The following is a 26,254-nucleotide window of genomic DNA, read 5'->3' on the forward strand; positions in this document are numbered from 1 at the left end:
TGGGGGGTTATAACTGGAAGTTTGGAGAATCATTTATTTTATGGCTCAGCATCTTCTGGACCATCGTAATGATGCTGGAATCCAGCAGGAAGGTGCTGGCAGGAAGACTGAGCTGGATTCAAAAGCCTCCCAGGAAAGGTTTTGCTCATTTGGGCAAAATGCTGGCATTGGTCATCGATTCACCTGCTTGACCAACCAACAAATGATTATTAAGCATCTACCATGTGCCAGGCATCAGAGACTCAGCAGTGAGACAAACTAGCTGCCTTCTGGGAGTGAAACAGACTTTTCTAATTGGTGTGGTTTCAAGACACATAGATCCTGTTGGGTTCAGCAATTCGGAAACTGAGGAATAGTTGGAGACTCTTTGGTAGGTCCAGGAAGATGGTAGTGATGCTCACTTTGCATTCCTCGGTTACCAATCCTAAGGCAAGAGTCTAATTCTAGAATCCTACCTGATGGCAGGGCTGGGGCCTCTTGATGTCCTCCCTACACTGCTCAGGTTTAATTCAAACAAAGACTTTCTTAGTCTGCAGATAAAAAGCCATTTGGTCACCTGGGGGAGGGGGGATAGCAAACTATGGCCCAGGGGTCAACTCCAGTCTAGTGTCTTTTTCTTTCAAATAAAGTTTTATGGGAACACAGCCATGCCCATTTGTATATGGATTGTCTGCGGCTGTTTTGTGCTACAAGCACAAAGCTGAACTATTACAGCAGGTACTGTAAGGTCCACAAAGCCTAAAGTATCATCTGACTCTTTACAGGAAAGCTTGGCCAACTGCTGTTCTAATTCAGTGGGGCTGGGGAAATGAGATGGTAGGTGCCATCAAGTTCCTTTTCCCTTCTGTAGTTCCAGGAGCTGTTCCCCTAGAATCTATCCAAGGAGGGCCCTTTGAGGAGAAGATCTACATCCAGTGGAAACCTCCCAATGAGACCAACGGGGTCATCACACTGTATGAGGTAAGAAGACCCCTTTGCTATACCTCTTGGTTTGGATTCATTCAATTGACTTCAGCCTGAAGTTGGAAAATTTCTGCTGGGTGCAGGGCTCCAGTGAGGGCATGAAGGTGAGTAAGACACATCTTACCCAAAGGTTTCAGACAATACAGTGAGAAGACAACACAAGGTCATACAGATGAGCAGCTTGACAGCCCCAGTGACCCAGAAGACTGGACACACCACACATTGAAGTGGTTATTTATCTCTTTAGAAAGGAGTAGGCACTCAGGGAGGCAGACTGTCCCAGCAGAGCCCAGAAGACCCAGGCCTAGCACACAGTAGTTATAGTTCACTTTATGTGGAAAACCACAACACCCAGATGATGCTCATCCTACACCTGTTAATTTCTGGGCTTCCAGAAAAAAATCCCGAAGTCATTCTCTGCCCTGGGGGTGCATGATTCTTAAGTTTTAATGTTGCTCTTTGGCCACAGCATATTTTATTGTTACTCAGGTGATGGTATCAGAAGCTCCCCTCCCAGCATTAGCAGGGCCTTATCCTATCAGAGATATGACATCATATCAGAGATGGAGCAGAACCTCCTCAGACAGTAAGGTACCCATCAAGCCAACACAATGTGGCTTCCTGAAAACTTTCAAACTTAGAACAAACTGTATAGAAGTCTATTGCAAAACAAAAACAGTGAAACTTCAGTGAGGCTGATATAGCTGAACTCAAGTACTGAGATGTGGTCAAGGTTGACTATCCTCCCACCCTGAATCTTCTGAGATGCTGGGAGACTGTGGTACGGGCTGCAGTAGAGACCACAGCAGTGCAGAAGGAAGGGTATGGAAGCCAAAGCTGCAGTGATGGAGCCCTGCATGCCAGGGTCTCACGTGATGAAGTCCCACATGCCAGAGTCTCATGTGATGGAGCCCAGCATCCCAGTAGCCCTTCTGTGGTATTGCATGATGGCCCCCAGCATCCCAGTAGCACCGCTGTGGTCTCTCATGACCTTTTTCAGGGTCTTCCTCTCTCCAGCCCTGCTGCTCTCCTCTAAGATGAGAGTGGTAATGGCTGCATTAGGGTTCCTGTAGAGGGTTTGAGGTGGGAAAGGTTACAAGCATCCCCAGGCTGAAATGCAGTGCAGCCCCTGAGAGCTCATGCAGAAAGGTACTGAGAGGTATTGAGGTATTGAGAGTGAGCTGTGAAAGAATATCCCCACGTAAGGGAGGGAAATCAAAGAGTATTGGTGATGGAGAAATATTTAGGATGAATTGAATGGACACAGAAGCTCTCTAGAGAGACCTGGAAGGACCTCAGAGCTCTCTGAGGAAGGAGAAAACCATCCATCATGTACAAGGTGTAACACCTTCAGAAAATGCCTTCACTCAGCAAATCCCAGCTTCCTCAAAAGAAGAGCTGTATCATATTCCATTTTGGGCCCACATGGTTGGGAGAAGCTTCCTTCCTGCGGGAAGCTGCTAGGGGCGGGGAGGTACCATATCGACCTTGCCCAGGACATGTTCAGAAGTGCCTCGTTGCGGGGGAGAGAGGGACCAAAAACTCAGCTGAAACAAAGCCTCATCAGTTCAGAGCTACCTGCCATTCTTTGTGAAGTGGAAGCTGCCATCACATGCGCATACACACACACACACACACACACACACACACACACACACACACACGCTCACTTGGTGCTGTTATGTAAATGGCTCTCTATGCCAGATGTTCAAGATTTTTGGAATTCACAGGCCAGTAACATTTCGAAAGGCTTGGAGGACCAACATCCAGTTCTTTACCATTTTCTATTAACATCATTTCATAAAAGACATAACTTCAAAAATACAGAAAGGACATAATTTCAGAATAAAAGGCAGTCCTTCAAATTGAATAAATTTAGCTTTATGAATAACTCATGAGTCTCCTTATTTTTTCTTTTTGCCTTGAATTGAGGACAACTTTGTCCTGAAAAGGCCCTATAGTCTTTGTACCCAGCTGCACTTGGAAACCACTGGGCTGGGCCATGTTGCAGGGGACGTCATATCCCTGCACGGACCAATTTCTTACTTGGGAAGTATCCTGCCTCCTCTGATGTGTGCATGGAATGGGTTAGGAAACCCGCTCATGCTGTTGTGTGAGAAGAAGAGACGATGGGGTGGAGAGAGCGCAAGGGAGCGGTCCCAGCTGTGAGTGATACACCCTGTTCAAGCAGCAGCTCCATGAAGTTGAGGTCTCAGCATATGAGATCTCTGGAGCTCTGGGCTCGATGGTGGGCACAGATCAGTACAGGGCACCCTTCTCAGTTGTGTGTGAGTCCTGTACCTTGTCGATTTCCAAAGACCAGTCACCGGGGATGCTGGCATTTCTGTGATGGGCTCTCCTGGACACAGCTCTGGAGAGACACCTTCAGTTGGCTTCTCAGCTGCTTCCTGTGCTGTGATTACAGAGAGTGAGAGATGGAAGGCTGCAGCTATCTGACTTTTCCGTGAGCTCTGGAGGTCATCTTTTGGGAATATGCTAAATATCTTAGATGATGCGATGAAGGGAGCGAAGGAGTTCATGGGCTGAGGTCATTGTATTTTGAGCATAAACGTGGCTGTGGCCATGTGCATCAGAGGCTAGTGGGACCTCCGAAGGTAAGAATGTTGGCTTTTGAGGTCAGACAGCTTCATTCTGAACTCTAGCTCTGCCATTGTAACCGTGGGTACAGCAAGGAGCTTCTCATTTATATTCATTTGTACACATACATATATGTTCAATGCTGTGTTTGGCATTTAGAAATAGCATCAATGAATGTTAGCTCTCACAGTACATAAAAATGAAGAAATTGAAACCCAGAGAGTTGAGGTGTGAAGACCAAGGTCATAGCTGAGATGGCAGATTTGTGGGTCTTGAGTTCAAGTGCCGATGCCTTGCCCCTTACTCAGTGTGGTCGGTGGACTGGCAGCATTGGCATAACCTGGGAGCTGGTGAGAAATGCAGCTTTCAGGCCCCAGCAGACCACCTTGGTCAGAGTCTCCTGGTAACAAGATTTTCTGGGTGATTCACATGGGCGTGAGAGTTTGAGAAGCACTGCTCTAGACCACACTACTCTTGAGAAAATTTCAGCAATTGATGAGCGAGTATGTCCTCCTAAGCAGAGAGAGACAGGGAGGCCCTTCCACGCTGGGTTCAACCCATTCCCATCCCAGATAGTAAGCAGGAGACCTTGCTTTCCAAGACATTTATAACAGAGTATGTGTTTATGAGGCAATTTCCAAATTTAATTAGATGAAACCAATTTGATTTTTAAAATTAGGTTCTGGTTGTAATTTCTAGAGAGGAACCCATAAATTATAACTCACCCTCCTCTGGTCTCAAAAAGTGTATTTTTTGACAAAGGAAAATAGGATAACACAAATAGAAGAGAAGTCTAGGATTCTCTGTATGTTCCTGTATACAACCTTGGACTTGACAAAGTCAAAAGCCAAAAAAGGAGCAGTGGGTGCAGTAAAGGAGGGTTATGGCTATGTAAACACTGGAAATATTATTCAGTGTAGTAGGTTCAAGTAAGTTTAAATAATTAAATTTCTTTTCCCATGAGTCTGAGTCACAACCTCTGGGTCTATCCTTGGACAGCTCTGCGCCCCAAATCTGAGTGGTTTTGATTATGTCTCATTCCGTCTCTGGGCTTAAGTCCCCTCTTATAATACGAAGGTGTCAGATTATTCTGGGCTTCAATGGGTAAGAATCAAGAGAAAAATAAATCTATGTCAAACCCACAAAATCAAAGGTTTATACCTCATTTTGGAGTTTCTCTCCAATATGAAACTGCCTATGACTGGAGTCTTTGAACATAATGCAGTGATGACACTTGAAGGAAAAATAGCTAGTGGAAAGGCCCTGGGGTAGGAATGACTTTGGGATGTTTAACAAATAGGAAGAAGGTCAGAGTGACTGAAGCTTCGTGAGCAGGGGGATCATGATGATGAGAGCATATGGAAAGTGTGTGGGTAGGGTCGGGTTGTGCAGGGCTCCTAGAGTTCGTGCTTTATCCTGAGAGAAATAGAAAGCCCTGGGAGGATTTTAAGCAGAGGACTGAAAGAATCAGATTTACATTCTTTACAAAAGCACCTGATTTTGTGTGACTAGTGGGCTGTAGGTACACAGGCATCTTGGAGACATCTGGAAAATGTGCCAGAGGCAAGGACATTTCCATCACCTATGATTTTTCAATGAGGACTCAGCTAGCCAGGTGGAAGATCGGAATGCTTTGTCACATCTGCCTCTCTGCTGCTGCTAACCTGGACTTTGACACCTTTCTTTCAGTCGGGAATTCATGTCTTGGTGGGCTCCCTGAAGCCATGGACCTTGAGACCCTGTGCCTCCCCCAAGGAATGGGAGTCTAGCCCTTACCCTAATGCTATTCCAGGGCTATGGCACAGCCTGTTTTTCCAGCAGTCATGACCTGTCTCCCTGCCTGCTAAGTGGGGGCTCCCAGTGGTCATTGGAGCCCACTGAAGCCAGCCTCCCCTTCACTGTGGCAGGAGGTATTAGGATGAATTAGACCATGGCCTCATATGTTTGGGGATTTGTACTGTAGTGGGATGTACAGAGTATGCGTCTGTGATCAGTTTCCTAACAGAGTGACAGTGCCCAAAGTTAAGTAATGTCAAAGGCCTCACATCTACAAACCAGCAGATCAATATCAGACATGCAGAATCTCGGGCCCCAGCCCAGACCCACTAAATCACAGTCAGTGTTTGAACAAGATCTCTAGATGATTGGTGCCCATGTTAACATATGAGAAGCATTGTTCTAAGAGACACTTCACAAGTTCACAGCCTAGACCCAGGAAGCTCTCCTTGGAGGAAGAACATGGCCACTGAATGAACTGAGTAATATTCCTGCTCACATGGGACCTGAGGGCTGAATATTTTCACCAGGAATATGGAGATCAAGCCATTCCCATAGCCTCTTCCAGAGCCCTGCTTGGGTCTGACCAAGATATCAGGGTTCCCAAGTCCAGGGCCTGGACATGAGGGTTAATGTGGCCTCTCCCACTGTCACTGAACTCTCATGAACAACACAGCTCACCCAAAACAGACCATCACAGCTGCAGACAGGGACTTACAGCCAGAACGGGGTCATGGAGGAAACAATCCAGCCAGTTGTTTAAAAGCTCCTCAATAAAATCATTCAGAGACAAGCTGTTCAGAGTTCATGAAAAACAGTAATCAATACGTGTTTCAATTCTATTAATTGTTCTCGTCTCTGTCCAAAAATAAAGACTGCAGTGTGGGAATTGGGCCAGAAGATGTTACACTAGCAACTGGGTTAACGAAGTGTGAAAATATTTAAAATTCAGACACGTGAAGCTTCCCAGTAAGAGCAGTCAGAATCACCAAGTTTCTAATTACAGTGTATAAATCTGAGAAGCTTAAAGAGAACGAGAGGACCCTAATGAGGCAGGAATGGGTGTCTTGATTATGCTAGAGTTGATTGACATTTATCTTGCAAGCTATTCTAGGCGCCTGGCATTCAGAGTTAAATAAAACACAGACTTCGCCCCAATAAAACAAGGCGGCATTCCCATGCGGGAGCTCCTTTAAATGGTACAATAGGCCAGAGGGTCGTCAATATTTTTCCAGCATACAGATGGTTGGATTTGATCTGAGCAAAAAGCATGGGCCCCAGAAATCCACATTCCATCAGAGCACATTTCAGGAAGGCTGAGACTGGGGAAGTGTTCAGGCAATCGGAGTGGGTGCACGTGGATGGGGAGAGGGGGCCAGACGCTTGCATGAGCTCTTGAGTGGGCTCTCAGAGGGGGAGGCCCATAGGAGGCTCAGTTTGGATGTGCCGGCACACCTTCTTCTGTCCTTTGGCTTGGCCACAATGACTTTTTAGGGTTCACTCTCCCCAGACAGTCCAGTGGCTCTGGTCCACAGAGAGGCAGTAGGGTGATGGAATGTGGTCCTGATGGGCAGGAGGTGGTATAGGAGGAAGTGACTAACACAGCCCAAAACAAGAATTTGCATAATTCAGGCTGGAGCTACGTTAATTAGGATACACAATTTGCATAAGGCAGGCGTTTATTGGGTATAACTTGAGCCAGGCTCTAACTGGGAAAAAAAAAACTCTTGTTTCTTTTGAATTGTTTAAGCCAGAAATGTGGGAATCATTCATTCTTCCCCACCAGCCACACATCCGATGCTCTAGAAAGTGTGATGGCTTCTCCTGTCAAAACAGACACAGGTTAGGGCACGTGGCCCCATCTCCAACAACACCCTGCTCTGAGCACTCATCTGATGCCTGGAATATTTCAGGACCTCCCTACCCACACTCTCACTATTCCACTGTATTCCACTGCCACACAGAACATCTCAACAGGTAAATCCAACTACGTACCTTTCTTGCTTTGGCTTTGTCTTAACTTTGGGACCCTGAATAGTCTGGCCCCTGCCTGCCTGCCTGCCTGCCTGCCTGCCTCTAACTTCATCTCCTGCCCCTGTCTCCATTGCTTTCTGTGTACCAGCCCCTCTAGCCTTCTAGCATTTTCTCAAACCCACCCAGTTCTCTGTGGCTCATGTGGCTTTGTGGATGTCATTTCTTCTGCCTGTAGCATGTGTCACTTTATAGTTCTCATGACTATCTCCTTCCTATTATTCACCTCTAAGAGGCTTTTCCCCTCCACCATCCACTTTATCCAGGAGGCTGCTTGTTTCTTTCATACCATTTTCACAATCTGAACTTAAGTTGTTTGTGCTTTATCATCACCCATGGGACTTGGAGGCTCATAAGGGCATGGGCCCTGTGATGGTTATTTAACGTGTCAACTTGGCTAAGCCATGGTGCCCAGATATCAGGTCAAACATGATTCTGGATAGTTTTATGAGAGTGTTTTTTGGATAAGGTTAACAGTTAAGTCAGTGGAATTTGAATAAAGCAGATGCCTTCGATAGTGTGTTTGTGGGCCTCATCTAATCAGTCGAAGAACTGAATGGAACAAAAAACTGAGCTCTCCTGAGCTAGATGGAATTTTGCCTGCATATGACCTTCAGAATTGAACTGTGTTGATGTCTCTTCCCTTGTTTCCAGGCTGACAGCCTTTGGTCTTGATCTGCTTTTGGTCATATTTGTTTTTGCTTTTCAGTGTGTATTCAGGACCTAAAAGAGACGTTTGCACATAGTATATGTTCAATAAATACTCCTTGGGTAGATGTGTGGCTTTGTGCTTTATCTTAACAAGGGGTAATGGTGAAAGTTTTTGCCTAATAAGTTTAGTGGTTTTCAAGCTTAGCTGAAGATTAGAATCATGCCTTGAGGGCCCAAAAACATGGATAAATAAATAGGTAGGTAGCTGTATAAATGGATGGATGGTGGATGGATGTATGTCTGGGTCTCACTGCAATCCATATAAATCAGAGTCTCTGGGGAGGAGTCTTTATCCATGTGGATTTTTTTTAAAGTTCCTTGGGAAATTCTAACATACATTCAGGGTTGGGGGAAAACACTGCATAAAATGAATCCAGTAAATTCACTCTGAGATGGTATCCTAGCCAAATACCAGCTAAATAAACACAGTCTCGACTCTGGCCTTCCCCTGTCTTCATTCCTCTCTGCCAGAATCCAGCATTATCTGGTGTTATATTATAGCCAAGTCGATCATGCACAGGCTGGTGCCAGATAAGGCTCAAATTCAAGATGCATTGGCCTTTTTTCGTCAAGGTTGCTAAACAGTTCGTTGGATAACTGAAGGTACAGTGGGCTGTACCAGTCTGTCCATATTCCGTTGCATCTTACCAATGGCATCTTGCAACTCTAATGGCGCAGTCAAGCACACACCTTACCCTGTGAATATTTCCCCCTCCCCTATATGGGAGAAATTAGTTCTTTTGTTTATTTATGAGATTAATAAGAGACACGCACACACACAAAACTCAGCTTTGCCAATGGGGCTTCTTCTAAATCTTAAAAATCAGGGCCCTGGGATTCTAGGAGCCATCTTTCCTAACCCTCAGCCCATCACTCACCCTCCATAGGGTGTTTCTCTTCCAGAGACTTGAATAATGCAGGCGTCCCTGGGTAGATGCCATACACAGGTCTGCTGGGCTGACAGGCAGGTCGACAGGTGTCTCAACAGAAATGGCTGTGGGTTGAAAAGAATGATTTCTGGCACTCAGAGTCTGGAAGGAAAGGAAGTTGTGTTCTGACGTGAGTAAGTTACATTTATGTAAGTGAGACCATTAGAGCTGCCTGTCATCCGCTCGTGGAATATCAGGAGTGCCTGTATTGTTGCCTCAGGGTCTTTCTTTTTTCTGTTACAACTTGGGTGTTTGTGATGGAGCCAGGTAACGTGACAGTGGGGAAATCAACAGATGCATAGCGCTTGTTACCTACAGAACGGCAAAGCATGTTCTCCTGGCAAGCAGGAAGGCTTTTACAATAAACATTGATCATTCCGTTTAGCTCTAAGAAAACTGAAGTTTCTGCGGGGAAAATGTTCCCGCAGTGTGCATCTGGGGGTATATTTGTCTTGGTGTGTGTGCGTAGGAGCACGTATGTGTGTGTTTATGTGGTTATACGTTGGCACGTGTACTCACGTATATACTTATGTGTTTGTCTGCATGTCTCTGTGAGGCTCTACCCATATTCTCAGCTGCATTCTCGGAATTGCTCTGTCTCTTTGGAGAGTTAACTGTGGGAGACACCAGAGACACAGGGCTCGGTCTGTTTTCTCCCAGGTCACCTCATATCCACGCCATAGGAACGTCATGGGAGAAACTCCCTCTTATTTCAGTAGGCTCCCAGCCATTTCTCACACCATTCTGCCATAATTCCTCTCTTAAGGAAAATTTTGAGTTAAAAAATGATCCGCAGGTCAAACTTAATTTCTAGTACTTACTGTTGTCCTAGGAGAGTGGAAGGAAGGCAGTGACTGGGTAGCTCCGCATTTGGCACAGCACACGCTCTCCTTATGTGTTCCTTACCTGGCAGGGAAGCTGTGTTTTGATGTACTGTGTGCCCACAGGACCTTGTAGAGGAACAGCTGCACACACAGCCACGCAGCTAGAGATGGAACCCTCTCTTTGGCTCCATGGTCCTTTCAGTAAGCTGTGCCCAGAGGCGGTGTCTAAGCTGCCAAGTGTCTCTTTAAACATCCTAAGCTGTTCTCTTTTCATCTCGCGTGTTTTACCTTGTTCTTCCTGTTGCAATTCCACCTGGACTGGGCAGCACATCATGGGCTTGCTGCTTTTAACTGGCCGGCTCTTTCATTTCTGTTTTGGTCAGAGCAGCCCTGTGTTTGGAACGCAAATGAAGGGTGATTGCAAGTTCTCATCTATCATCAGGACATTGGAGCCTGCCTTCTGAAATCTCTGCAGGCTGGAATTCAGATCTGTGATGCAAAGACTATGCTTTCATTGGCCTCAGGAGAGGGCCTCTGCTTTCCTCCCTTCATCTGAGCTAAGGACCCCTTTTCTTTGACTACTTTCGCTTCATTCTTCATTAGGAGAAAAGTAGTTTCTTAAAATCTAACACCCAAGGACAGAGCCTTGGCCTACATCATTATGGACTCCATACACGCAGGCATACGTACAGCACCCACACATACTTGCATGCAAGCAAGCCCACATGCACACATACATACACGGTCTCCTTCAGAGCCCTTCAAAACGTAGGTCGTAAAAATGGTCATTGCTTTCTTGGGCTTCTTTTTATTTTATGCATAATTTTAGCATGTCTGTTTCATTTCAAGTCATAGTGAATCATGCAATTAGGAAATTTAAGATTGACTTTTAGTTTGCCATGGCCGAGTAAGGTATTTTTAGTGAGCACCTTTCCCTACCTGGCCCTTGGCTTCTACATCTAAGACCTGGGAGAATTGGACCAGATAGATTCAAAGGATCCTTCCTGCTCTGACCTAACACTTGGGTGCCCAAACTTGAATTCTTCTTACTCGTAGTTTCATGAAACACTTTCCTCACTGGTCTCCGTGTGACCCTCTTTTGTACTTATTCGTGATTTCATTTTTGTAATAACCTACCAGCTACCAGGGCATCCCGAACTTTGACAGTATCTTATATCTACTTATGAGCTCCTCTCATTTCAGCCTCCTGACTCCCCTGGCTATCCTGAATCTTGTATATAATTCCTTTTTTATGTATGTAAATAGGCTCCACGTCCAGCATAGAGCCCAATGCGGGGCTTGGACTCACAGCCCCGAGTTCAAGATCTGAGCTGAGGTCAAGAGTCAGATACTCAATCGTCTGAGCGACCCAGGCGCCCCTATGATTCCTTTTAACATAGCCTTACTACTTCTATGCATTCCATAAAGGCACATTATTTTATTTTATTGGTGTCTTAACTATAATAAAAGATTTTAAGTTTTATATAATCTTTGGAAACATTTTAACTCCCTATTATGTTGTTAACAGTCATCTCTATTGATGGGTTCAGCCATAGCACTTTCATCTGGACTGCTGTCTAATATTGCAGTGTGTGAAGATATTACAGTGCATTTATCCATTAGTCTCTGGTAGGCATTTGGGATTGCTTCCAGGATGTTGCCTTTGTCAACAGTGGTGATAAGCAGCCTTGTGCATATCTCCTATTGCAAATGTGCAAGGTTTTCTCTTGAGTTTATATCCAAACTAGTCTTACCAACTTATACTCATGTCAGCGAAGTATAGGGGTTCCTATATTCCAGATCCTGTCCAGTATTTGGTATTGTCAGGATTATAAATTTTGGCTGGTTAAATAGATATAAAATGGCATCTCACTGCATTGCTTTGTATTCCCTCAATTATTAAAATAGTTGAATATATTTTTGTATATTTGTTATCATTTGTTTGTATTTCCTTTTCTATGGGATACCTATTCATGTCTTTGGCCCATTTTTTACTGGATTATCTTTTTTATTATTGGTATGTAGTAGTCCTTTATATGTTGTTGATGCAATTTTGTCAGTTACATATGTAACTTGATGTTTTTTACTTCCTATAAAGTATCTTTTGATAACAGAAGCCCTTAATTATATAATAGAGTCAATTTTGTCAGTCTTTACATATTTAGTTAGCACATTCTGTGTCCTTCAGAAGCTCTTCCCTAAACAAAGGTGATAAAGATTATTCCCTCGCTATGTTCCTAATAATAGGAACCAAACAGGGTTTAGTTTTGCATTCTGAATTTAAGTCTTTGGTCTATCTGTAGTTAATTCTTATGTATGGTATGAGATGGGGTGCAAAGTTCATTTTTTTCTGTATAGATAAACACTTTTCCCACGTCTTTTGAGAATAGCCCTGCCTCCTTCTTGATCCTCCCGGCCATATCTAACATTGACCAGAATTTCTTACATGCATTCATTTTTTCCTGAGCTCTCTGTCCCATGGGCCACCATGCATCTCATCCACACACAATCATAATTATGATAGTTCACACTTAATCTTGATCTCTGACAGAACTGTCTCCTCCTCATCTCATTTCAGAAACATCTTGGTTATTCCTGCCCTTGGCTTTTTCATCTTAAAATCCACTTACCAAATTTGATGAAAACCTCTGTGATAGTTTTGATCAGAATTGAAGTGAACAATAGAACATCATGGGTGGTAATTGATATGTTTACAATATTAAATCTCTCCATATTTAAGTTTCCTTTAATGTCTCCCAAGGTTTTATTATTTTACCTACAGAGAATAATGTGTTCCACGTAAAATCTAAACTACCAGCTTAGGTCTCCAAGACCTTGCATCTTGCATTTTCTTTCTCTCTCCCATCTCACTGGCTTTTATGTCCTCTGACATGCTGGGTTCCCTCCTGCTTCAGGCTCCGTGCATATGGAGTTCTCAGTCAGCAGAGAGCTCTTCCACCTCCTTTCCCATGGCTAACCCGTTCTCACATGATAGGAATCAACGTGTGCTACGTCCTCAGAAAGGCCCTCCCTAACAGTCTTAAAGTAGGACTCCACCCACTCACCATTATTCTCTAGCACTGCTTTCCTGTTCTGAAAACATACATCACAACTCAGAAGTGTTGTATATTTATTTATGAATGTGTCTTCCTGTATTGTAAGTGCCCCGAAGGCAGAAATCACATCTATATTACTCAGCACTGGAGAACTCAGTGCCTTATGCAGTGCTTGGAAAACAGTAGGTGCTCAAAACTTTTTTTTTTTTAATGAGTGAAAATTGGAAAGGTTCCCTTCGATGGCTAAGGTATAATGGTGGTAGAACTATCTCTTGACATCAGGTGACTCACAGATATAACCTAATATGACCATACAAAATCGTAAGATTATGTCCTAAGTCCTATAATAACCTTTAGTAGACTACATGAGATTCCAGTGACCAGTGAGTTTACATTTAACATGTAGAACTCCACTTTCACTAGGTAAATTTGTCAAGGTTAGGGATCTAACCTGGCATAAAGTAGGCACTCTGTAAGTATTTGTTGAATGAAAAAAAAACTGTATTCCAAACTTGAATCAAAGTGAAGACAGCATCTGTAATAAATATTTAAAAACTTTGTGATGGCTTGATTTTTTAAAAAGAGTTTGTTCTTCGTTAATGTTAATTACATTATATATAACAACATTGCATGGTGTTAGGGAGACAGAGGAAAGTAACCCCATTCCCATGCCTTCACACACCAACCATTTCACATGGGCTTTCTTTCTTTCTTTCCTTCTTTCTTTCTTTCCTTCTTTCTTTCTTTCTTTCTTTCTTTCTTTCTTTCTTTCTTTGTGCAATTACATCTTTTGGACAATTATGTCTACACTGCAAAATTTGGGTTTTCACTATGTCAAATATTTTTCCAATTTCAATGTAATCTACTTAACTATCCCATTTAATGGCTTTCTGATCCCCTGAGTACAGAGACCGTATTTTACAGTCTATTGTGGGGTGTGTTAACTGATCTCCCTAGAATGTAAGACAGGATTTGAGGCATATGCTAAAAATGACCTGGATCTCTTTAAACAGCTGGTTAGCAAAGTTTGAACTTCTGCTTCCTTTTCCTTCTCAGTAGATCTGTCTGTAACAAGCAGAGCCATTCACATGCCTTCCATTGATTATAGAAATACGCTCAAAATGATAGCTCTCTTCATTCAGTAAGAATGAATCTAAGGGAGGAGAGTAGAACAATATGTACAAGTTGGGGTGGAAATCTGTAAACCTGAAGTTGGAAGGGGTAGTCCTATTTGCTTTCTTGTTTTCAAATTTAAGTCTCTGTTTGCTTATTTCCTAACAAATGGGGGTGAATATGGGGCATGTGTGTGCCCCCACGCCTCCCATGGCAGACATCAGTAATCAATCAGGCCACACTCTTCCCTTGAACCTTAACATGGCCTCAGGATCCCTCCCTCATAGTGCTCTAGGTGGTTGGCATCATGTCATCTGTGATGCTTAATGGTCCTGTTTGTCCTTTCCCACCCACTGTGTGAATGTACTGTCTGCAATTGTGGAAGGCAGTTCTTTTTAATGATGGCGCTGCTTGGGATAAGGCACCTGTACTGTGACTTCCTTCCTGAGGAAGATGCCAGAGGGGAGAAACTCAACACTCAGTGACTCATCTGGAGTGTTTTCAAGATTCTCACTAAAACACAGGGCCACAGGAAGACAGGAGCATGCATGGTGGTTTCAAGACTATTTGGAACTTCCCTTAAGGACATTATGTGTATAACCTGCCCTTGGAAGTCCTCACCAACACATGTATTCCATAATCTTACCGTTCCCAGCCAGTTCTTTTAACAGTATGACAGGAAGTTTGGGTATGAGAGAAAAATATCACATACAATCTCTTCCCCTAGCACAACAATTATTTTTCCTTGTATTTTATCTTTAATATGCATACATCTTTTACCTAACTGTATAATTACATAAAATTCGCTATCATAATTTTTCATTAAGCGTTTTATCACAATCATGATGCTTTTATAGCATCATAGAAACAGCTTATCTTTTTTAATGACTGCATAATTTCCCATTGAGTGTATACACCCTAATTTACTTACCCATTCCACTCCTGTCATCTGTATTTCTGATAACATGGTGATGAATCTCATTCACATGATGGTGTTGTGTGATGGTAGAAAGAACATGGCTTTCAGATCAGATTGACCTGGATTCAAATCCTGGTTTGAATATAGCCTGTTAGATTGAAGACTTTTGGGCAAATTAACTTCTCTGAAATTGAGTTATGTTCTTAAAAAAAAATTTAATGCATATAGAAGAAGTGGTATTCAAGCCTACAATCAGGACTATTGTAAGAATTAGATATTTGTTGCCATCATAGCTACCCAGTAACCATTCAGTGTCGTGGCTGGTTTTCTTCCTCCTCTATTCCATGTATTTCTGTCTTAGACATTCCCCCACATGAAATTACAGGGTTGAATAGAATGAACACTTGTGTAATTCTTGATATGTCTTACCATATTGTTCTCCAAATGGATTGCACCAGTGTGAGCGTGTGTTTTGAGTCTTGTGCTTTTATGCCAATCACTCTGTCTGAGAAGCAGGCCTTTGGCAGCCCACCAGAGATTTATGTCAGCTTTCATGATACCCTCAGAGCAGGCTGATGTGTGAAGAGCTCATCACACATGTTGGCAGATCCATTTGCACTCTCCAAGGACGTGCCAGAAACACTCTTCCTTCATCGACTCATTGTTGACTCCCTCTCCCCTTTGCCCTTGAGTAACAAGTAAAGTGCCTGGCCTCTGACAGTCTCCCAGAAGGTGCTGGGGGCCCCATAAGAACTCAAAACTGGAGGACTCAAAGCTAGGTTGCTCTAGGCTCTGCCACCAACTTACCCTGTACACCACTAGTCATGCCCTCCCAGGGCCTCAATCAGCTAATCTGTAGAAGAGCACTTTGTTGGCCCCGAAGGCTTCGCCACTCAAAGTGTGGCCTCTGTCATCAGCATCATATGGGAGCTCTTGGTCAATGTGTCATCTCAGGCTCCATCCCAGATCTGCGGAGTCAGGGTCTGCATTGTTATAAGACCCCAAGTGATTACAATGCACATTAAAGTTTGACAAGTACAGCACTGAATTATCTTCTGGCCAGGATTTTCTGTCATACTAGGAACACTTGCTGGGAGCCTCATTTTTTAGAAACATGCTTTCCCTGCACCGTGCCTGTACTATGTCTGGATTTCCCTACCATGCAGTGAGATTGCTCCCCTGCCCAGAAGCCACTCCTTATGGGTCTGGATCATCACAACCAATACTTTCTCCCCAGAAGTGACCAAAGGCATTTTTCTAAAAAACAGATCTTATTAGTCACTCTGTTGTTTAAAGTCCAGCTGTAAATCTCAGCAGCTCTCAAGATAGTTTCTGAACTCCTCTTTAACTTGACCAACAGGTCCCTCTATGAATGACACCCCTTGCTGGCCTCCCTGGCATCCTGTCCTGTTTCTGTACCCACTTTCCCAAGTCCACAGGCTTTATTTAACTGCCACACCACACTCTCCATGTCCCCGCCTTCCCTGTATCTGGAGGCTCCTTCCCAAGCCTTCTTTCGCCCAGTGGAAGCCTGTGCATACTTCAGCACTTTCAAGGACTCAAGGATCCTTCCGGGGACACTTTGTTCCTCTGAACCACCTGAATGAGAGGTTCCTGCTTGTTATGTTACTCTAACACTTATTGCCCTGCACTGTGATTGTTTATTTCTGTATCTGTTTACAACCAGGCTCAGAATTCTTAGACTCCAAGGACACATTTTGTTCCCTGTTGAGCTCCCAGAACCTGGCATATGGTAGGTCTTGCTCCTGGTCTCTCCAGCCTTCTCTGCCTGCTCTCAGGAGATTGAATCTCAGACATCACTGAGCTGCCTTGTCTTCTTACCTTGTGTTCAACAAAGGAGTGCTCTGCAGCAGATAGAGGAAGGAGGGGAGAGGGGGAGGGATAGGTCATCTCTGTTCCATCTCCCTCGGGGAACGTCGCAACTCCTCTCAAGGTGACCTTCCGTGTTCTGGAAACTGCTCTCTCCTCTACCCCTGCTCCCTTGCTAAATTCCCCCTTCTGCACTATACCTGGTTTCCTTCACCCCACCTACAGTGTAAATCGTTCCTTTATTAAACTGTCCTTGAATTACCTATCTGTTTCCTGCTGGGACCCCATTGAGACCCTTGTTACCAGTGCCCTGTACCACTCAGAGTGCTTCTCATCATGTTATTGACCTCAAGCCTTAAACCCTTCAAAGTGAGGATCATTATCTCCGTTCAATACTGAGGCTTAGAGAAGGGATGTAACTTGCCTAAGATCACACAACTGCTAAACCAAGCCTAGATTCCTACCCTGCTGGATTACAAATCCATTCACCTAACTCGTCAGTCGTCTTGCTTTCTCCCAAGGCACTCAATAAATAATCATGGGATTAATCCACATCTCCCAGTCATGATCAGTCCACCTCAGTGGGATGGCCATGTGCTTGCAGATGGGGGGGGGGGGGGGCGGTTAAAGAGGCAGCCTTGGGACAAAATGGGAGACTGAGGTCTGGAACCATCATGGGCCTGAAACCATCTTCCAGCCTGCATTGTGACTTCCCATCTAGAACCATCAAATCCTTGAGGAGTGGCACTCAGTCAGGACAAGGACTGGCCCAAGACGGTGGATGGGAGAAAGCAGGTGCGGCCAGATTGGGAGCAGGAGGCTTCATGACCCTCAGCAGAGGGGACTTCACCATCAGGATCCTATTTGCAGATCCCATTCAGCCTGAACATTTTTGCAGCTGAACAGAAGTATGCAAAGCCCTGGCCCTCCCCTGTCATATGCATCTGAATGGTGTGCATGCCCCGATGGCTTTGGGAGGGTTCTGACATGAATTTCTGACACAAATATGCACTGTCTGGTATGTCAATACCAAAGGAAAGTTGCAGAAAGCAGATTGGCATAATATTTCTCAATAGTGGAGAAAAGTTGCCCATTCCAAATCAGTTTTGAAAACAAAAACAAGATGAAACCTTTTCAAACGTCTGCAGAGCAGTGTCAAAATGGGCAGAGTTCCCCATGGCAGCTCCTGAAGTTTCACGCCTTCAAACCAATTATTGTCTTTAAGTAACAAGGGAAGCCTATCCGGGGCCATGAGATGACGCCTTCTCTAATCCATGCTGACAGGAGAGCCCAGTGACCATGTTCAATTTGCACTTTCTGTGGAGCAAGTCCAGCCCCGAAGCGATGGTTGTTGGCGCTCACAGCAGTGCTCCTCTAACTAGAGTCTCTGGAATCCTGCGGCATGGACTGTCTGCACATTGGTGCTTGGGGATGTACAGGTTTTTCTGTTCCAGAAGCATAACAGGATGAAAGGCCTTTTCCTTCAGTCCTCAGCTTCTGGGGTACTTTTAAACCTGAATACATTCTTGCTTTATAGTAAGTGGTTAATAGATAGTTCTAGAAAGGAAGGAAGGGGAAAGGAGAGACAGGAGAGAGAGCAGAACTGACCAGCCAAATCAGCTGCTTTCAGACCTGGATGAGCTTTCAATCCCTAAAGTTTTGCAAAGACAGGGACTTCTGGGTCCTCCTTAAAGCTATTGAATCAGGGCACCTGGGTGGCTCAGTCAGTTAAGCACCCAAATTTGGCTCACATTTCATGGGTTTGAGCCCCATATCAGGCTCTACACTGATTTGCAGAGCCTGCTTGGGATTCTGTCTCTCCCTCTCTCTCTGCCCCTCCCCGACTTGTACTTTCTCACAGAGAATGAACGAACTTGAAAAACAAAAAGCTACTGAATGAGAAGTTTCAGGGGTGGGGCCAGACAGTACTTAGAACTGAAGCCCTTCCCCCAAAGGAGTCCCTTGTACAGCCAGGTTTGAGAGCTGCTGAACTCTTTCTGGACTGCCTCCCATCCCCCCCACCTCAGCTCTGGCTGGGGCCTCAGCTTCTCCAAGACTCCTGCCTCCATCACCTGCTAGGTCTTCCTGTGCTTGGTCATCTTACCAAGATCCACCCTCCCCATGAACTCCACAGTAACCCATCAAACACACAGGCCAACAAACATGGATAGCCTTTTACCAGCAGAACACAGTGTGAACTCTTTAATGTTCTCCTCGACCTTCACAGTCTCTTTAGTCTCCTGTCTGGATATCTCCTGCTTCTCTGTCTATATTCTAGCAGCATCTTTCAGAAGCTGTCCTTTGCTTCTGTACCTTTGTGGACGTTGAATACTTTGTCTTCAAGGCCCCTCTGCCTCACCCACTTCCCATTTGCTGGGGGTAATGCCTGCTTCTCAGTCATCCCAATCATTACCTCTTTTCAGGAAGATTGCCCCTTACCTCCTCCGACTGGTTTTTGTGCAACTCATGCAATATTCTGGGGTGTATTTGTCATTGCATTATAGTGTGTATGTGTCCGGGTCCATGCGGGTGTGTGTCACTAGATCTCAAGGCAAGGACTTCGTCTTATTCACCAAGGTTTCCCCAACATCTAGAACAGTGCTAAGCACACAGAGGATGCCCAAGGAATGTTTGACAAGTGCATGACTTTATTTGGCCTCTCTTTTTCTCCCAAAATTGATCTATATAGTCTTAGCTGAAGCAGTAAGTTAATTAAGATCAGAAATATGGCAAAGAAAAAAAATGCCTCACTAGCCCTTGTCTTCTAGTCCTTATCTGTTTCTCTCTGCACGTATCACAGATACATACCTTTCTTTAGCTTAGGATTTTTACTAGAACCCTCTCCCTATACATCTTGATGCTATCCTAGATTCCCTCCTGCATTCATGTCTTGGGAAGAAAGATGTTGCCAAGGATTGTTTTATATTTGTGTTCTCACCTGAAAAAAGTATTCCTGTGGCTGCGCTGACAAAGTCTATTTTGCCCTGCCCAGGAGCACTGCAATTTGCTGTAATTGCTCTGCACTTGGCGTGGTCCAGTGGCTGCTACATCATCCCCATAGACCCTGAATCCAGTGACACCAGTTCATCATGCCAGAACTTCAATCACACGTGCAAATGAGAAAAACATTCTCAGATTAGGCCTTCATCAGGTCATCTTGCTTGCTGTTTGAGGCTTTTGAGACACAGCATTCCCCTTCTACCATCCTGCAAATTCCATCAGACCACTATTGTTCAGGTGAAGAGAGCAGGAGATGTGAACTGTCAGTTACCAACCCTGGTGCTTTTTGCCAGGGGCTCAGGGATCCATTGATGGGAAACACATATCCTGACCTATGGGAGTCCTGGGGCAGCATTGCCTTTGGTATAACCTTGAAAGCTGCAATCCTGGCTCTGTCTAGTCTCTATCAGTAAATTGAGAGTTTTTGTTTGCATAAGAGAAAGTATACCTGTGACATTGCATTCCGGCAGAGGAAAGCAGGGTTTTCTCTGTTGAGGTTTGGAAAAGCCTGAGTATCCAGAGCCACTGATTTGGCAGCAGCAAAAATGATTTTGGGGCAAAATACACACACACACACACACACACACACACACACACACACACACGCACACCCTTTGAGATTGGTCCTTCCCACATCCAGATAACATTTGGGTAGTTCAGCAGATGCCAAAGGAATAGAGATCCATAGGGACCTGTTAAGTTGGAGTTTAGCACAAACTTTAGACTTGTTATAAAAAGTTAGTTTGTATTTATAAAACGTGATAATAGTAATAGAAAAAGAAGATAATTTCAATTACTCAGAATCTCACATTTTTCTTTTTCTAGGTTTCCTGCTAGCCCCTGTCTATATGCATATGAATTTTTATGCAGTTGTAATTATTGCACCTCTATGATTTTAAATGCTTTTATCTCACTTAAAAATATATCATAGTTACGACATTATTAGCATTTTAATGGCTGCACGATGTCCCATCAGGTGGTACTACCACAATTTATGTAACCACCCTATCTGACAGTCTCCAGTATTCCTCCTTTATAAATGAGGCCTCAGTGAACATCTTCATGCATTTGCTTTCTTCCCATCTTCAGATTATTTCCTTTAGATAACTTCCCAGAGTTACGATTGTGATGTCAAAGAACATAGCCTCTTGACCTTTACCTTTCATGGTGCATCGCATCAGCCCCCATCTGAGCTAAAGGGCTGTGAGCACAGAGACTTAGCTGGATGGAGGCCGAGGCCAGTGAGGTATGTGGCACAGGATGAGTTCCAAAGGTTAGGATGGACGGGGGTGTGATGGGAAAGGATGGGGGACTTCGAACCACGTGAGAAAAGATAGATCCAGTCTGCCCCTGGGTGGTTGTTGTGTGGGCCGTTCTTGGGGCCTGATACCTTCATTGTGAGTGGGGAGAATAATGATGACTCCAGCCAGTTGGTAACCAAATCACTGACTGTGATGTGTGATGGGGAGAGGAGGACCCTGGTATGAAATAGGCTCACCCCTGATTGCTTTTTGTCCTGTGCTCCTCTCCTGCAAATACACGTACACAGCCTACCAGCAGTCTTTACAATGCTGCCTCCAACTTGTGCCTGACACCTACCCTCTTCTCTGCCTTTGCTCTTCCCACCCTAATTGTGACCACCAGCGTCTCTTGCCCCAACTGCAATAACAACCCAGCTGTTCTCCTTACTTCCATGCTTGGCCCACATCCACCATAGTCCATTTGACATGGAGCAACCAGTGTTTTTAAAATACCAGGTTGTTCACGTCATTCTCATGCCTCCAACCCATCAAAGGAAATGATGGTAGCATCAGCACGCCATTACCCCCCCAAAACCCTCCAACACACATGGGATTTGTTTGTAGTCTTGTTGAAAACACACCAACAACTTGACCAAACCCAGGTGAATCCAAGAGCTTCTGGCCCTTCTTCATGAATCCAGTAGGGTAGAGATGTAATGTCCTACACAGTTGGATCAAGTTCTTGCATGCAGGGTATCTTCTGGACATTAAACATGATTCCTCTTAGGAAGGATGAAGGGACCAGAAAATGGTCTCAGTGACTGTGTCTTAATTTGCTAGGGCTGCCATAACAAACTGTCACAAGCAAGGTGTCTGAAAAAGAGAGAGATTTATTACCTTACAGTTCTGGAAGCCAGAAGTCCAAAATCAAGATGGTGGATGATGGCAGGGTTGGTTCCTTCTGGAGACTCTGAGGAAGAATCTATTGCCTCTCTCCTGGCTTCTGGTGGGTTGCCAGTAATGCTTGGCAGCCCTTGGTATTTGTGGGTTTGGGGCTGCATACCTCCAGCTCTGCCTCAGTCTTCACATGGCCTTCTTCTCTTCATGTCTCAATTCTCCCTCTAACTTCCTCAAAAAGGATACCTACCATTGTATTTGGGGCCCACCCTAATCCAGAATGACCTCATCTTGAGATCATTACTTAATTATGTCTGCAAAGACCCTTTTTCCTAATAATGTTACAGTCACAGGTGCCAGATAGTCTTATCTTTTGGAGGCTCACTATTCAAACCACTACAGATGACAAATCCTCTGAGAAAGTGCAATGTAGGATGTCCCTAGAAGAGAAAGGCAGACTTCAGGTCAGTTTTCAGAAAAATAGGGTATAATTGGGGTGCCTGGGTGGCTCAGTCAGTTAAACAACCGACCTCGGCTTAGGTCATGATCTCACGGTTTGTTGAGTTCAGCCCCACATCTGGCTGTCTGCTGTCAGTGCAGAGCCTGCTTTGGATCCTCTGTCTCCCTCTCTCTCTCTGCCCCTACTCTCCCTCTCTCACATGTGTACTCTCTGCCTCTCTCAAAAGTAAAAATTTAAAAAAAAACAGGATATAATCAGTCCCTTCACTTTTTGAGGATTTGTATGGGGTCTACCTGGCTCCAAGGAGAAGCAGAAAATAAAGAGCAATTCTGTATCCACCGGGAACAGATCCCTAGGCTAACTCTGACCCTACTTTGGGGGAGCTAGGTATGACCTTGGGCAAGATTGAATGGTTCAAACTCAAAAAAAAGCAACAGAGTAGTACTCCCTGAGGAAGGAATCACTTCCCTAATCAAGATCTAGAAACCACCTTCTCAGGTCACCTCGGCTTTTTCCAGAGGCCTCCTCCACGGCTGCTCCCATTTGTTTCAGCAACCACCCAACCCCACTCCAGACAACGTTTCCCCAAATGGCCCCAAACGTCATAAGGCTAGGAGGTCCTAGATACTGCCAGACTGCTTTCAGTCTCCTGGGGAACTTCATACTCTGGGGACAGACCAAGATAGACCATAACCCCCTGAAAACAGATACCTCAGTGCCTTGGGCATCTTAATCAAGTCCACTGGCTCAGGTTCACGGGCAGGTGGCTGGACTGCAAGGCTAGCTGAAGCCCTTCATGAAATAACCTAATGGGGAAAGAGAAAGAGAACATAACATCAACAGTGATTAGCCAAGGATGGGGAGAATAGAGAATAATTATTTTTCCATTCTGCTCTGTTTGCTCTCTCTTTCTCTCTGGGTTATCTGCTGTTTCTAACAAGCGTTCATTTAGTTTGTAATCAGAACAAAAACTGTATTTGCATGGAGCAGCAGAGTGGCAGGGCGGTGGGGGGGATAGCGGGAACATGACAGAATAGTGCACAAGCGCTCAGACGTTTATCTAAGTGGAAACTAGCCCGCTTCCCATGGTCATGATAACTCCAAACTTGGGAGATGAAAGGGTTTGGAAAGTCATGTTCAGACCCTCACATACATGTATTCATGTGATGGCTCACTTTTTCTCATCAAAATTATGCTTGTTGGTAACCCGTCACTTGTTATATTTTGGACACACACACACACACACACACACACCATACTAACCAACAACACCCCTTATTAATTTCCTGGGGCTGCCATAGCAAAGTACCACAAACTAGGCAGACTTAAACAACAGCAATTTATTTGCTCACACTTCTAGAGACTCGAATTCCAAAATCAAGGCATTGGCAGGGCCGCACTGTCTCTGAAGGTTCAAGGGGAATTCTTAACTTCAGGTGTCGTCAGCCCCACTTGGCATTCCTGGGCCTTCTGCTGAATTTCTCTGCTCTTCTCACAGTGTGTCTGTGTCTTTTCTTCTTATATGGACACTGGTCACCCCGGATTAGGGCCCACCTTAATGGTCTCATTTTAACTTGATTATACTTGCAAAGATCTTATTCCCAAACAAGGTCACAAATTCATATTCACAGGTAGAGGGTGTTTGGACTTCAACATTTCTTTTTGGGGATACACAGTTCCACCCACAGCAAGCCAACTAAGCCTAGTTCTATGTTCCAGGCTCCCACTGAGGCCTGCCTCACCAGACTATGTATACACTTCCTGGAGACAACTGTCTTTGCCTCAGACCCTCCTTCCTCCCACACACAGCCCATTACCAGCACACGGTAGTTCCAGCTTCTCCCTCAGTGACACCGGGAAGCGAGCCCCACCCACCAGCGACAGGGTCATGATTACATTTTGCACAGCCACACTTGGATTTGCATGGCCAATTACCCTTCAAAACTGCACACACTCCCCTTGTGTAGGCAGCAGGGGAACAGCCAGCATCTGGTTCTGTCCCAGGCAAAGCTGCCCCTTCCCCTTAGGAGGGCAGAGAGAAAGAAAGAATTCTTTACCAATCTGCCCAACTGCCCCAGTTTAGATCCCAGCCCACCTGCTCTGCCCGGTTGGTCCTCTCCTGACCCTCCACTTCCAGAAGAGGAGCCAGAACATGAAAAGATGCTCAACATCACTCCTCGTCAGGGAAATACAAATCAAAACCACACTCAGATATCACCTCACGCCAGTCAGAGTGGCCAAAATGAACAAATCAGGAGACTATAGATGCTGGAGAGGATGTGGAGAAACAGGAACCCTCTTGCACTGTTGGTGGACAACAGTGTGGAGGTTCCTCAAAAAATTAAAAATAGACCTACCCTATGACCCAGCAGTAGCACTTCTGGGAATTTACCCAAGGGATACAGGAGTGCTGATGCAGAGGGGCACTTGTACCCCAATGTTTATAGCAGCACTTTCAACAATGGCCAAATTATGGAAAGAACCTAAATGTCCATCAACTGATGAATGGATAAAGAAATTGTGGTTTATATACACAATGGAGTACTACATGGCAATGAGAAAGAATGAAATATGGCCCTTTGTAGCAACGTGGATGGAACTGGAGAGTGTGATGCTAAGTGAAATAAGCCATACAGAGAAAGACAGATACCATATGGTTTCACTCTTAGGTGGATCCTGAGAAACTTAACAGAAACCCATGGGGGAGGGGAAGGAAAAAAAAAAAAGAGGTTAGAGTGGAAGAGAGCCAAAGCATAAGAGACTCTTAAAAACTGAGAACAAACTGAGGGCTGATGGGGGGTGGGAGGGGGGTGGGTGGGTGATGGGTATTGAGGAGGGCACCTTTTGGGATGAACACTGGGTGTTGTATGGAAACCAATTTGACAATAAATTTCATATATTAAAAAAAAAAAAAAAAGAAGAGTCAGAGAGTGAAGTGGCCAGATCTGGGCAGGGAGTGGGGGACCTGGAGGGGAGGAAGATGGCATAGAGAGGCATGGGGCAGAGGAGCTCAAGCCTCCAGCTCCAGGGTCCCCAGCATTAACATCCAAACCACGTGCCAGGGGCTGAGATGAGGGGCTGTCTTGGGGTGAGGCCAAGCTCTGTGAGGAGAGCGTCTAAAGCAGAGAGATGCGCCAACAGGAGAAGTCACAGACACACACTTTGACCCCCCAGATCTGGCCCTTTCTTTCTGTCCCTATACTCGTGGGCACCTCAGAGCTCCTGCCTACTCCACTTATTTGCTGAGTGTCTCTTGTGCTCAGGTAAACCCTGTGCACATGCAACCAGACTTCGGGGGCCCAGGCTCAATCTCTGGCTGTGTCGCACACTGGATAGGATAGACCCACATGTACAGTTGTAACACGGAAACCTAGGAAGGCATGGCACCGTACACAACATACACACTCACGTGTGCTCCCAGCAAAAACCGGTCTTGTTATAGCCGTCACAGACTCTCCCTATAGGCCGTGTACCATGGGAGTCAAATTCATTCACTGGCTCATTCATTTATTCAGTATTCATTGAGCACTTAACCGTGTGTCCGGAACTGTTCTAGATGGTTGGTATGATACATCAGTGGGCCAAATAGACACAAATCTTTCTGCTCCTGGAGCTGATGTTTTGGTTATAAGAGGGGGCAGCCTTTACAAAGACTTGACAAGCCTTTGTCAAAAGCCAGAGGAGGCAGATTAGGGCTTTTAATGGCCTCTGCTTACTCCAGGACCACAATGGAGGCCTCCTCCAGCCTGGAGGGCCTCTCTCCCATGGATGGGGCTGGGGTATGTGCTGTGGCAGGGACTTCCATGACTTGGCCTTGCCCAGTGACGCCTGGCTGGCAGATTCCTCTCCCTGACCGAGCAGCAGATTCTCTCTCTCAACCCAGAACACTCCTGATAGTCTAGAAGT

At 45.0% G+C, this 26,254-nt stretch overlaps 1 protein-coding gene across 14 annotated transcripts in view; it reads left to right on the forward strand.

The window, feature by feature from the left end:
• PTPRT (protein tyrosine phosphatase receptor type T) overlaps positions 1–26,254 on the forward strand; it is a 1,072,026-nt gene that overhangs the window by 681,155 nt on the left and 364,617 nt on the right. For all 14 annotated transcript variants that reach the window (XM_043602349.1, XM_043602354.1, XM_043602350.1 and 11 more), the window contains exon 9: positions 851–960. In XM_043602349.1, coding sequence (XP_043458284.1) covers positions 851–960 — 110 coding nt within the window. The remainder of the gene's footprint in view (positions 1–850; positions 961–26,254) is intronic.

The sequence above is a fragment of the Prionailurus bengalensis genome, chromosome A3 (assembly GCF_016509475.1).
Source record: "Prionailurus bengalensis isolate Pbe53 chromosome A3, Fcat_Pben_1.1_paternal_pri, whole genome shotgun sequence".
NCBI classification, from domain to species: Eukaryota; Metazoa; Chordata; class Mammalia; order Carnivora; family Felidae; genus Prionailurus; species Prionailurus bengalensis.